The following is a 12,484-nucleotide window of genomic DNA, read 5'->3' as shown; positions in this document are numbered from 1 at the left end:
ACAGGAATACGCCAGGAAATTATGTAAATGTTTGATGAATTCCCAAGCCCCAATTTGATGATATGGTGTAATCTTATGGATGTGGAATTAAGTATGTGACTTGACTTAGTATACTAAAATCAAGTCAATGTATCATTTTTCTGGAAAAAGACTATATACTTAGAAGGTAGATGGCAAGCCTGTAGTATAGCAAAGGAAGCCCATATATTCAGAGGGGTTTGCATTTACCATCCCAAACTTACCCAGGGATGGGGTGAAAGGACTCCACCTACCCTTTTTGGGGCAAGTTATATCCACTGTGGGCCCCTAAGATCATTACCATCAATCGTACAACAGCAAGAAACTTGCCGATTATAGTTTGATTCCCTTTGTAGATCAGCCACCAGGTGCTGGTCACAGGTCATAAATACATGTGCTTGTGTGTCAATTATAGTTTCCTGCTCAAAGTAGGTATCCTCTTTTTCTCTCATGAGCTTATTAGTGTAAGTCCATTCTCAAAAGCAGCTCTGCTTTTGGAGTATTGCCTACCAGTGAGGACCAGACTCTGGATGCTTGTGAATCATCAAAGTGGACCTACGCCTACAACCCTCCTCCAAATCTCTCTCACCTGTGACATTTGCCTGCTGCCATCTTCTCAGGTACCTGTCACCACTCTTTAAAAAAATAATAAACTTTTTTTTATTACATCAAAAGTGATTTGTGTTATTTGTAAAGTGTTTTTAGAATAGAAAATAAAAGTGACCCATAGATCCACGCCCAGAGATATCAACTACTTTGTGTTCTTTTTTTTTTTTCAAATCAAAACTTTACTAAAGCAGTGTAAATTTGGGTAAATAATTTCTACATTTTAATTCTTTCACCCAGGTTTTCAGTTTGAATTCCAGTTAGTTGACACGCAGTGTACAATATGATTCAATACTTCATACAACACGGTGCTCATCACGGTGCCTTCCTTAATCCCCATCACCTATTTCACCCTCCCCTCTCCCCTCTGGTAACTGTCAGTTTGTTCTCTATAGTTAAGAGTTTGTTTCTTGGTTTGCCTCTCTCTCTTTCCCACCTTTACTTGTTTGTGTTTTTTAAATTCCACATATGAGTGAAGTCATATGGTATTTGTCTTTCTGACATAGTACGCTCGAGGTCCATCCATGTCATTGCAAATGGCAATATTTCATTGTGTATGTGTGTGTGTATAAATCACATCTTTATCCATTCATCAGTAGATGGGACAGACACTTGGGCTGTTTCCATAATCTGGCTATTGTAGATAATGCTGCTAAAACATCAGGATGTATGTATCCCTTTTGTTTTTTGTTTTTTTATTTAAATGCCAATCAGTGGGGGATCCCTGGGTGGCGCAGCGGTTTGGCGCCTGCCTTTGGCCCAGGGCGTGATCCTGGAGACCCGGGATCGAATCCCACATCAGGCTCCCGGTGCATGGAGCCTGCTTCTCCCTCTGCCTGTGTCTCTGCCTCTCTCTCTCTCTGTGACTATCATAAATAAATAAAAATTAAAAAAAAATGCCAATCAGTGTATGTTGGCAAATTGAATACCAATAAAAAATAAATTTATTATTAAAAAAAGGAAAAAAATAAATGCCAATCAGTTAACATGTGTATTATTAGTTTCAGGTGTACAATATAATGATTCAATACTTGCATACAACACACAGGCTACAAAATCAATGTACATAAATCTGTTATATTTCTTTTCTCTTTTCTCTCTCTCTTTTTTTTTTTTTTTTTTTTTTTTGAGAGTGGGAGTAGAGGCAGAGGGAATGGGAGAGAATGAATCTTAAGCAGGCTCCATGCCCAGTGTAGATCCTGACATGGGGCTTGATCTCACAACCTGAGATCATGACCTGAACCAAAATCAAGATTGAATGTTTAACTGACTGAACCACCCAGGCACCCCAGAAATCTGTTGTATTTCTATACACCAATGATGAAGCAGCAGAAAGGATTCAATCTCATTTATAGTTGTACCAAAACCAATAAGACACCTAGGAATAAGCCTAACCGAAGATGTAAAAGATCTGTACTCTGAAAACTTTAAAACACTGATGAAAGAAATAGAAGATGAAACAAAGAAATGGAAAGACATTACATGCTCATGGGTTGAAAGAACAAATAATTAAATGTCTGTATTACCCACAGCAATCTACACATTTATTGCTATCCCTTTCAAAATACCAACAGCATTTTTCCAGAACTAGAACAATCCTAAAATTTGTATGGAACTACAAAAGACCCCAAATAGCCAAAGCCACCTTGCAAAGGAAAAGCAAAACTGGAGGCATCACAATTCCAGACTTACAAGTTATAATTAAAAGCTGATCAAAACAGTATGGTACTGGCACAAAAACAGACACATAGGTCAGTGGAACAGGATAGAAAATCCAGAAATGAACTCACACAACTATATGGTCAATCTTCAACAAAGCGGGAAAGAATATCAATGAGAAAAAAGTCTTTTCAAACGATGTTGGGGAACATCTCTCTAAATATGAGATCTGAAACCATAAAGCTCCTAGAAGAGAACACAGGCAGTAACTTCTTTGGCCTTACTTTGTGCTCATTTTTTGACCATATGTACTAGATATATTTCAAATAGAACTTGGATCACATTCTACACATTTGTGTTACATCCTTTCTTCCTCATTTCATACATCTTTAGGTCTTTGTAGGTCAGACCCATTCTTAGTAGCTACATTGTTATCCATCCCGTGAAAGCTTTATCAATCCCATTTTTTAAAAAAAGATTTTATTTATTCATGAGAGACACAGAAGAGAGGCAGAAACACAGGCAGAGGGAGAAGCAGGCTCCCTGCGAGGAACCTGATGTGGGGTTGGATCCCAGGACCGCGGGATCACGATCTGAGCCAAAGGCATGCTCAACCACGGAGCCACCCAGGCGTTCCTATCAGTTCCCTATTGATGGATTTCAGGGTCACACTAGTGTTTTAACATTATAAATAACTACAGCGAGCATACATATACATCTGTGTACACTTCTTTCAGCAAACACTAGTTGAGCACTTACTACATATTAGGCATTATGCTCGGCGCTATTTGTACAGTGCTGAACGAAACTGATGTAATTTTCACCCCACTAAGGTAGAGCCTAAGTCCCGTTCTCTCTCCGGGAGAAGAATACAGAACCCAGGGGGGCGTGCAGCCTCAGGTGGGCGTGGCCTGGGAGCTGTTCGCGCGCGCTCCAGCTGCGGGTCAGGTGCCTGCTTTTCCCTGGCGACGACTTGTTGCTAGCAACGGGGCCGTGGTCCGGCGGTGGTCCAGGCGCCGCGGGCCTGGGGCGGGAGGCACCTGCCATGAATCCGCCGGGATCTCTGGGGGTTCTGGAGGAGAAGGAGGAGGAAGACTTGTCCACCCCGATTCTCGGGCCGTCCATATACTCTGACAACCCTCAGGAGCGGATCCAGGCCCGGCGCCTCCGCATCGCGGCGCGACTGGAAGCCCGGAGGCGGTGAGCGGGGGTCCGGGCGGTCGGCAGCGGAGGCGGGGACCAGGCGGGCGCCTTCCCGGGGCGGGCGGGGCCCACGTGTGAGCGCAAAGATAGGCGGTGAGCTAGGAAAAACTTCTTCCGGAAGGTTCAACCAAAGTATGGGATATGAACACATTCAATACACTTGTGGAGTCAAAGACGGAAATAATAGTCTCTGCAGCAGGAAGTTTTTAAAAATTTATTGAAAGCCTGCTGTGCCATGCACTGCGAGCAATGGACTGCAGACACAGGCCATCCGTGACCTCCTCTCAGAGGTCTTTCTTTCCTCCTTCCCATCCCCACCTGCCTGCCTTCCACAAGCATTTCTGGAGTGGACCTCAGCTGTCACTTCTGCTGGTCTCAGTAGCTTATCTGGTTGTATGACACAAACCCTCATTCCTGAAGGGTCTGTGCCTGATAATCATACCCTTCTCAGGACAGGGTTGTTGCACCTGTCTACTCATAGGCACAGTGGGCTGTCACAAGAGGATTCTAAGAGGCACCTGCATGATCTTCTGAATTCCTGAACACCCTCACTGTGTAAGAGCACTTGTACCCTGTCCTGCTAGCCAGGGTCACCTATCCTACCAAGATGGTGACTTCTTGTTTGCTGGCCATTAGATCACAGAGTGGTATGGCTGTGTTCCAATAAAACTTCACTTTAAGGGATCCCTGGGTGGCACAGTGGTTTAGCGCCTGCCTTTGGCCCAGGGTGTGATCTTGGAGACCCGGGATCGAATCCCACGTCGGGCTCCCGGTGCATGGAGCCTGCTTCTCCCTCTGCCTATGTCTCTGAGCCTCTCTCTCTCTGTGTGTGACTATCATAAGTAAATTAAAAAAAAAAAAAAACTTCACTTAAAGACGTTGAAATTTGAATGTCATATAATGTTCATGTGTCACAAAATTTTCTTCAGATTTTGATCTTCTTTTCTGAATTCATTTTTTAAGAGAAATTTTAGATTCACAGCGAAATTGAGTGGAAAGTACAGAGATTTCCCATATACCACCTGCCCCCATGCATACACAGCCTGTCCCACTATCAACATCCTCCAGAATGGTACATTTGTTACAAATGATGAAACTCGGGCAGCCTGGGTGGCTCAGCAGTTTGGCACTGACTTCGACCCGGGGCATGATCCTGGAGACCCGGGATTGAGTCTCCCGTCGGGCTCCCTGCATGGAGCCTGCTTCTCCCTCTGCCTGTGTCTCTGCCTCTCTCCCTCTGTCTCCCATGAATAAATAAATAAAATCTTAAAAAAAAAACAAAACAAAACAAATGATGAAACTCCATTGACACATCATCACCCTAAGTTCATAGTTTACATTATGATTCACTCTTGGTGTTCTATGGATTTTGACAAATATATAGTGATATGTGTCCACCATTATAGTATCATATGGAATAGTTTCATTGCCTTAAAAATCCTTTGTGCTCTTCCTATTGATCTGTTCCTTTTTTTTTTTTAATCATTAAAAAGTGTAAAAATCATTCTTTTCTTATGAGCCCTACAAAAACAGATGGGTCATATCTAGCTCTCAGGTCAATCTTGATGTAGTGGATCAACGTGATGTTCTCTGGGGTATCCAAATGGTCCTGATTTATTCAGTCTATGTTTTGACAGAGATCAGGAGAATCAACATGACGCTGTGAGTGTGAGAATTATATGTGTATATATTATTGTCTGTTCCATGTAAATGTGAACTTCTGATTCTTTTTCCTGATTTAGGTAGAAAATAATACATTTGACCCAATCAGCAGCCACCTTGTATGTACATAAGACCACTCTACACTGCTCCAGCAAAGATACCACATTTACATGGCAACAGCAATGAGGCCTACTACTTGGTTGAGCTTGCAGTATTGATAATCATATTCTCAGATGCAACCAGTTTTTGCAGGGACCAGACCCGTGAACTAAATGGAAACATGATGGGGGGGGGGGGGACCACCACTCCTGTATCCTTGAGATCCTTAAGGGTGATACTAATTTCCACCATCCCCACTCCCTAGCCCCCACTTTGTGATTGTTTTTATGTATTCAGGTACAGTTTTAAAGATGTCCACTTGGCCTTCCCTCCCATGATAACTCTTACCCACTCACCAACAACTTAATGTGGGAATTTCTCAAATTTCTAAGTATGTTAAGATCACTCTGATTGCTGTCTGAGGGATTGGTTTGCAGAAGCCAGAAGTATAATTGAAGAGGACAGTTAGGAAGCAGTTGCATTGGTTCTGTGAGGGATGAAGTTGGTCTGGTGGGTTTGGAGAGAAAGCAGATGTAGTCAAGAAATGCTTTACAGCTTAAACTGACTGGATTTACTGATTTTAGATATGCTAGTCAAAGACAGGGAAAAAGCAAGAATGGCTTGAACAGCTGAGTAGATGGTAGTGCCTTGCATTGAAATGATAAAGATGGTGATGGGGGAAGTGAGTCAGGAGGATTTGGAAATCAAGAGTTTGGCTTTGGACATATTCAGTGAAATTGGATTTTGGAAGACTTTAAAACCAAGATGTCCATTAGGCATTTGGACATGGGTCTTCAACTCAGAAGACAATTCTAGATTAGAGAGGTCAACAGCATTATGATTGTATTTAAAACCATGGGAATGGATTGAATTTACTCTGGAAAAAAGGATAAAAAGAGATGAGAAGAGAGCTCAGAAAAGGAATTAGAAACAGAAAAGGAATCGCTGACAAAGGGTTGTCTCCATGACATAAAGACCACATGGAATGGCTGGTGGTGCTGGTGAGAAAACGAATATGTGAGGTGCAGTGGTGTACCTAATGAGTTTAACACCTGGAGCAGGGGATTAAAAAAAAAAAAGCCTGAAAAGGAAAGCAGACAGTGAATGTTTTCTTTGATTGAACTTTGTTTATATAACCAGGACAGTGAAAAAAATTTAAAAATAAAAGTAAAATTTCTGATTTGAAACAAGAAAACAAATGGATCAATACCTTTTAATTACATTAAACTATTTGGAGGAGGGGGAGGAAGAAAAACATGAAGAAGTGTTTCCAAAAGAATTCCTCGAGGTTTAGAGAATGAATGCATGCAGAATGACAGAACTGAACTAACCCAAGTTCAGCTTCTTCATGTTTTCAATAGCTGGGCTGTTGTTTATGTCAGATCCCTCTTGGGGGTTGGGGATGTGCGCTGTGCCTAAGTGAGCTGGGACCATTTGGAACCATCTCTAATGTCCTCTCAAAACACATGCACACAGCCAACTGTATTCTCCTTGTTCTCTGAATGAACCTCATTAGTTAAAAGATAATATATAGAAAGGTTCTATACTGAAGTCTATATATGTGTGTGTGTGTGTGTGTGTGTGTGTATACACACTAAATAAATAAATAAATAAATAAATATATACATATATATGATTTAAAAAAAAAGTAATCTCTACACCTAATGCAGGGCTCAAGATTACAACCCTGAGATCAAGAGTCGCTTGCTTTCCTGCCTGAGCCAGCCAGGCGCCCCCCATACATGTTATTTAAAAATCAACAGTAACTGCAGAAATTGTTTAGAACTTAGATTAATGGAAGATTTTTCAGAAAGGAGGGTTTTATCACTGACCTTGTATTGTTGCTGACACAGGTTGGTAATAAAAAGCAGACATATTTTAGTCCACTATGTCATTTTGAAATTAGCTGTAGACTCCTTGATTGCCTCTGGTGCCCACAGCCCTAATTCCTTGGGCTTCAGGGTGCCATCGAGGTATAGTTTTAGGGAAGAAGCTATTAATAGAATCAAATGTAATATAAAAATAAGAGACCAGTATTGATAGGCTACAGCTCCTGAAAATCACAGTCTCTACTGTCTCAGTTGAAGTTTGAAATTCCTGAGAGATGGGACTCCGGAGTAAGGATGGCAGATGGAGCATATACATTTATCTTGGATCTCTATCAAAACCCCATTAGCATGACATTTAAAGGGATTAAATAAAAAAGACATAAATCCACAAAGTCAAGCAAAACAGAAGGAACTCAACAGCAACAATATTTTGGAAGCTGGGAAGCATAAGAACAGATGGCAAATGGTTTCACAGATTCAAGGCTATGGAAATATAAACTAGTAGTGAGGAAAGCTGAAAGCCCTCTTGATTTACCCTGCAGTAAATCCTCAAAAGACCAGGAAATCGGAAGCTTCAGGTTCAAGTAGAGGTAGAGGCGAGGAAGGGGACCAAAATCAGGGAAATAGTTTAGAAAAAAAATCATTGGATGCCAGGAACCTCTTTTCGACCTTGCGCAAAAGACTGGAGGTTTGGAGGAAGGAGACTGGAGGATCTACGTTTTGAGGGACGCTGGACAGAGATGAGGCAAGAGCACAGTACTAAGAGCAAGGATTCTGTGACCCTGTACACACTGCAGCTGAGACCGTGCAGTCCCTCTCCCCTCTTTGGGATATGGGCAGGCTGGAGCTTCACAACACAGGCAGGAGATTGAAGTCTCTCTGGAAAAGCGGACCAGCCCTCACGGAGGGACTTGCAGGCAGTGACATCCAGATTTGCCCACCAGGTGGACCAAGTAGATAGTCCTGGACTAAAGTTCACTGTTGTCAAGTTACAAGCTTCCTTCAGCTTTTCTGTCTTGTGGTGACAAGGTAGCCAAGGATTTCTAGATGTCAGAGGAAAATCTTTATCATGAAAGGTAGACATCAAGGTAAAAACACAGAAAAAAGCAACTTAGAGGAACTTGATACTATGTAGGAGAAAAGACAACAGTAATACAACAAAAAGACTGTCATTCAGACGATCTTCAGAGAAAAAAAGACATGATATTGCAACCGAGGAACAAGAGAAGGATGCTATTAAAAGGGGTGTTGCAAGAACAAAATAGAGCTCTTGGAAATTAAACAATAGGATAGAAATGGAAAACTCTAGAAGGGTTAGGGAATAAAGGTCATGGAATATAGAACAAAAAGAGGGATGTTTGGGTGGCTTGGTGGTTGAGCATCTGCCTTCGGCTCAGGTCGTGTTCCTGTGATCCCAGTGTCCTGGGATTAAGTCCCACATCAGGCTCCCTGCAGGAGCTTGCTTCTCCCTCTGCCTGTGTCTCTGCCTCTCTCTCTCTCTCTGTGTCTCTCATGCATAAATAAATATTTTTTTTAAAAAAAAGGATATAGGGGAAAAAAATCAGAAACTGAGAGAGAAGAAGATTTTTAAAAATTAGAGGACTAGTCCAGGAGACCTAGTCTCTCCTTTCTGGATCCATAAAGAAAGGGCAGAACAAACAGAGGGGAGGCAATGATCACTGGAAGTAGTCAAGGAAATTGATGAGCACTGAAGTTCATAAGTTTCCGGCTTGGGTCAAGCACCTGGCTGAAAATGTTCAGCCCAGTGGGTGAAAGCAGACCCAGTCGTGGGCACACCATTGAGAAAGTTCAGAGTGTTACTGAAAACCCCAAGTGTGGCTGCCCTTCACTCTAAAGGCCAACAATGCTCAAGAGAGGAGTTTCAACTGGAAAGGAAGATGAGCTTTATTCAGGGGGCTGGCCACCTGGGGAGAAGGTGAACACTTGTCCCAGAAACCGACTCCTCAATGTTTCTGCCTGGCTGAAGATTTTTAGAGGAACTTTCTGGCAGTTAACCAGTAAAAGGGGAGCACACTGGTCTTTAATATTTGTTGATTGTCTGAAGACTCAAGGGTGCCAGCTGCAGACAGTATCTGGTATCCGTGTGCTCAGTGCTTGGAGGTTGTGCATTGGTGCCGGGCATGAGAGTGGGGGATTGTGCAAGAGGGTTTGGTCCAGGGTCTTTCTAAGAAACAGTGCAATGCATAATCTATAGACACACAAAGAAAGGTTTAGTTAATCAATCATGCAGGCTGGAAGTGCTTGCTAAAACAAACATACATTTAGGAAGACTCCTAAATTGGCTGGAGGGGCTGAGGCAGCGGCTTCAAGAGCATTGAGAGCCAAGAGAAGGAGCCTACAAGTTTCAACAACTCACATACAAAGGAAGGATTAAGAAACCGAATGACGTCAGGGTTTTGAAATAGCAACCCTGGCAGGTAGAAGACAGTGCTCTCAAATGCGGCAATGCTCTCAAAGTTCTGAAGGAAAATGATTTCCAACCCAGAACACAAAACCTAGCCAAACAATCAATGAAGTGCCGATTTTTTAAATGCTGAGAAGGGACTTTGATTGGTCAGGAGGCGGGGTGTTCAGGAAGATGGCAGCTCCATTGAGACCAAAATTTTGGGAGCCCCGAGGAAACAGTTTCCTGAAAGAGGGACTCAGCCCAAACGTGAGGACAGAGAGGTCTTTTTGGGGATGACTCCTTTGGGGAATATGCTAGGTCAGGGTTGAACAATAGAAAGCCAGTATGAGGGGCACCTGGGTGACTCAGTCCGTTAAGCCTCTGCTTTCTGCTCAGGTCATGATCCCAGGGTCCTGGGATGGAGACCCGAATCAGGCTCCTGCTTAGCCGGGAGCCTGCTTCTCTCTTTGCCCCTCCCCAGCCTCATACTCTCTGTCTCTCTCTTTCAAATAAATAAGTAAATAAGTAAGTAAATAAATAAATAAATCTTAATACAATATGAGCCACACATGTAATTAAAAATTTTCTACTGAACCAAGCTGATAAAACACAAATCTCAAAACAAAAATCAAAGCAACACAAAACAAATTTCTAGTAGCCCCATTAAAATGAACAAAACAGGGCAGCCTGGGTTCATCAGTAGTTTAGCACTGCCTTCAGCCCAGGGCATGATGCTGGAGACCTGGGATCGAGTCCCATGTCAGGCTTCCTGCATGGAGACTGCTTCTCCCTCTGCCTGTGTCTCTGCTTCTCTCTCTCTCTCTCTGTGTCTCTCATGAACAAATAAATAAAATCTTTAAAATCTTAAAAAAAAAAACAAGTAAAATTAAATTTCTTCATTTATTTAACCCACTATATAAAAAATATTATTTTAACCTATAATCAGTCTAAATCATCTTGAGATATTTTTCTTTTTTCATTCAAATTCTTCAAAATCCATTTAGTTTGTATTTTATACTCACGGGATATTTCGATTTGGATCAGCCACTTCTGGTTATGTGTACCTTTATTAGACAGTGCAGTGCAAGAAAAGCCAGAAATGATAAGTAAAAGGCAGCAATGGGGCTCAAGTTAAAACTAGGTAATGTGAGTTCTTTTTCTTTCTGAAGCACTGGTCTTTGCTCCAGGATGTGGAACACTTGGGAAGATTATTTAAATAGAGTTGGTACTTAATTGGTGGTCAAAGTAGAAAGTCAAGAGAATGAGTGCATTTTGTGTGATAGTGGGGAAACCATTAACCTGGCAACGTCTGAAGACCTGAGTAGAATGGAACAATTAGTTCTCTTAGTTAATGGCAAAGAGTAGATTCAATAAGAATAGGGAAGTGAATGAAATGACAAGAAAGAAAATGGGTTTTTGGTTAGATTTGGAGGGGGTGGTGTTGGTAACTCAACACCACATTTCAAAGATGATGTAACAATATGTAGAGCTGTGCTGAACTTTGAACAAAGGGAGTAGAAGTGGAAGTCAGTAGTAGAAAAAATCAAGAAAGAATGAGACCAAGAGATCTGCTTGTTTCACTGTGGATGAGGTCGTAAGATGATGGTTTCATTTTTCTTAAGGCAGTACTGGGAGTCCTTGTGGCCACTGTGTGCCGGAGGGGAGAATTAGACTGCCATGTTGTAAATGGTGTGGAGGTTGGTGGGGTCATTCCCCCATGCCTCCTCCAAAGAAGCCCATAATCAGGAACCTTATTTTACCTCTTCCTCTTTGGTCTTATTTTCTGATTAACACACACATGTACATATTATTTGTAAAATTCATGCAATACAAAAATATGGAGAATAGAAATCCTCACAAGAGTTCCCTTTCCTTAAATAGCTACTGTCATCTGTTTGCATATGTCCTTCCAAAAAATTCCTTTGTGTATATAAGCCTATTTAAAAAAGAACATTAATATTATACTTTGCATATTGCCCTACAACTGGCTCTTTTTACTTAACCATGTGGACATCTTTGCATACTGCTAGATATTACATCATCCTTTCTATAGGCTATGAACTATTTTCTTATATTGCCTCATAAGCTCTTAAACAAGTGGGTATTAGTAGGGATTAACATGTGCATAGAGATGTTTCCATGTTCCTGTTAGTAGAGTCAGTGCTGTAATAATCATTTTTTTAAAGATTTTATTTATTTATTCATGAGACATACAGAGAGGCAGAGCGAGAGGCAGGCTTCCTGCAGGGAGCCCGATGTGGACACGATCCCAGGACCCCAGGATCATGCCCTGAGCCAAAGGCAGATGCTTAACTACTGAGCCACCCAGGCACCTCTGTAATAATCATTCTTGTGCAGACTTCTCTGAGTACTTTCTGCAGAGAATTCCTGAAGGTTGGGTCGGAGGGGAGACATATTTATATTTAAGTTTGTGATAAATCTTGCTGAATTGCCTTTTAGATAGGCTGCTACACTTCACATCCCTACCTGTGGAGTGGTATGAATAGTTGGGCACCCATACTTGGCCCACACCTGATATTATCAATCTTTTAAATCTTTTCTTGTCTGATATAGAGAATAATGATAGCTTATAGGCTTCTCAATTTCATTTCTCAGGTTCTATGTAAAGTTGAATGTGTTTTTATTTTATTTTATTTTATTTTATTTTATTTATTTTTAAAGATTTTATTTATTTATTCATAGAGACACACAGATTGAGAGAGAGGCAGAGACACAGGCAGAGGGAGAAACAGGCTCCAGCAGGAGCCCGACTTGGGCCTTGATTCCGGGTCCCCAGGATCACAACCTAGGCCAAAGGTGGCGCTAAACCACCGAGCCACCCGGGCTGCCCAAATGTATTTTTAAATGTCTATTTGCCTGTTGTATTTCTTCTGTAAATTGCCAGTCCACATCCTTTGTCCGTTTTCCTAATTGATATTGTCTTTTTTGTATTGATTTGAAGGAGCCTGTTCTATTTTCTAGATGGCAACATTTTGTCAAA

The 12,484-nt window shown here is 41.7% G+C and overlaps 1 protein-coding gene across 2 annotated transcripts in view; it reads left to right on the top strand.

Annotated features, from left to right (window-relative positions):
- Positions 1-3,197: 3,197 nt before the first annotated feature.
- Positions 3,198-12,484, top strand: part of DRC1 (dynein regulatory complex subunit 1) — a 38,284-nt gene continuing 28,997 nt past the window's right edge. Inside the window, exon 1 of one of the 2 annotated variants that reach the window (XM_072770766.1) lies at positions 3,198-3,483. In XM_072770766.1, the coding sequence (XP_072626867.1) occupies positions 3,329-3,483 (155 nt within the window). In that variant the 5' untranslated portion in view covers positions 3,198-3,328. The remainder of the gene's footprint in view (positions 3,484-12,484) is intronic. The other variant, XM_072770767.1, reaches the window with a different exon arrangement.

This window comes from Canis lupus, chromosome 12, assembly GCF_048164855.1.
Source record: "Canis lupus baileyi chromosome 12, mCanLup2.hap1, whole genome shotgun sequence".
NCBI classification, from domain to species: Eukaryota; Metazoa; Chordata; class Mammalia; order Carnivora; family Canidae; genus Canis; species Canis lupus.
The sequence above is the reverse complement of the archived record's forward strand: the minus strand, read 5'-3'. Positions and strand labels throughout refer to the sequence as shown.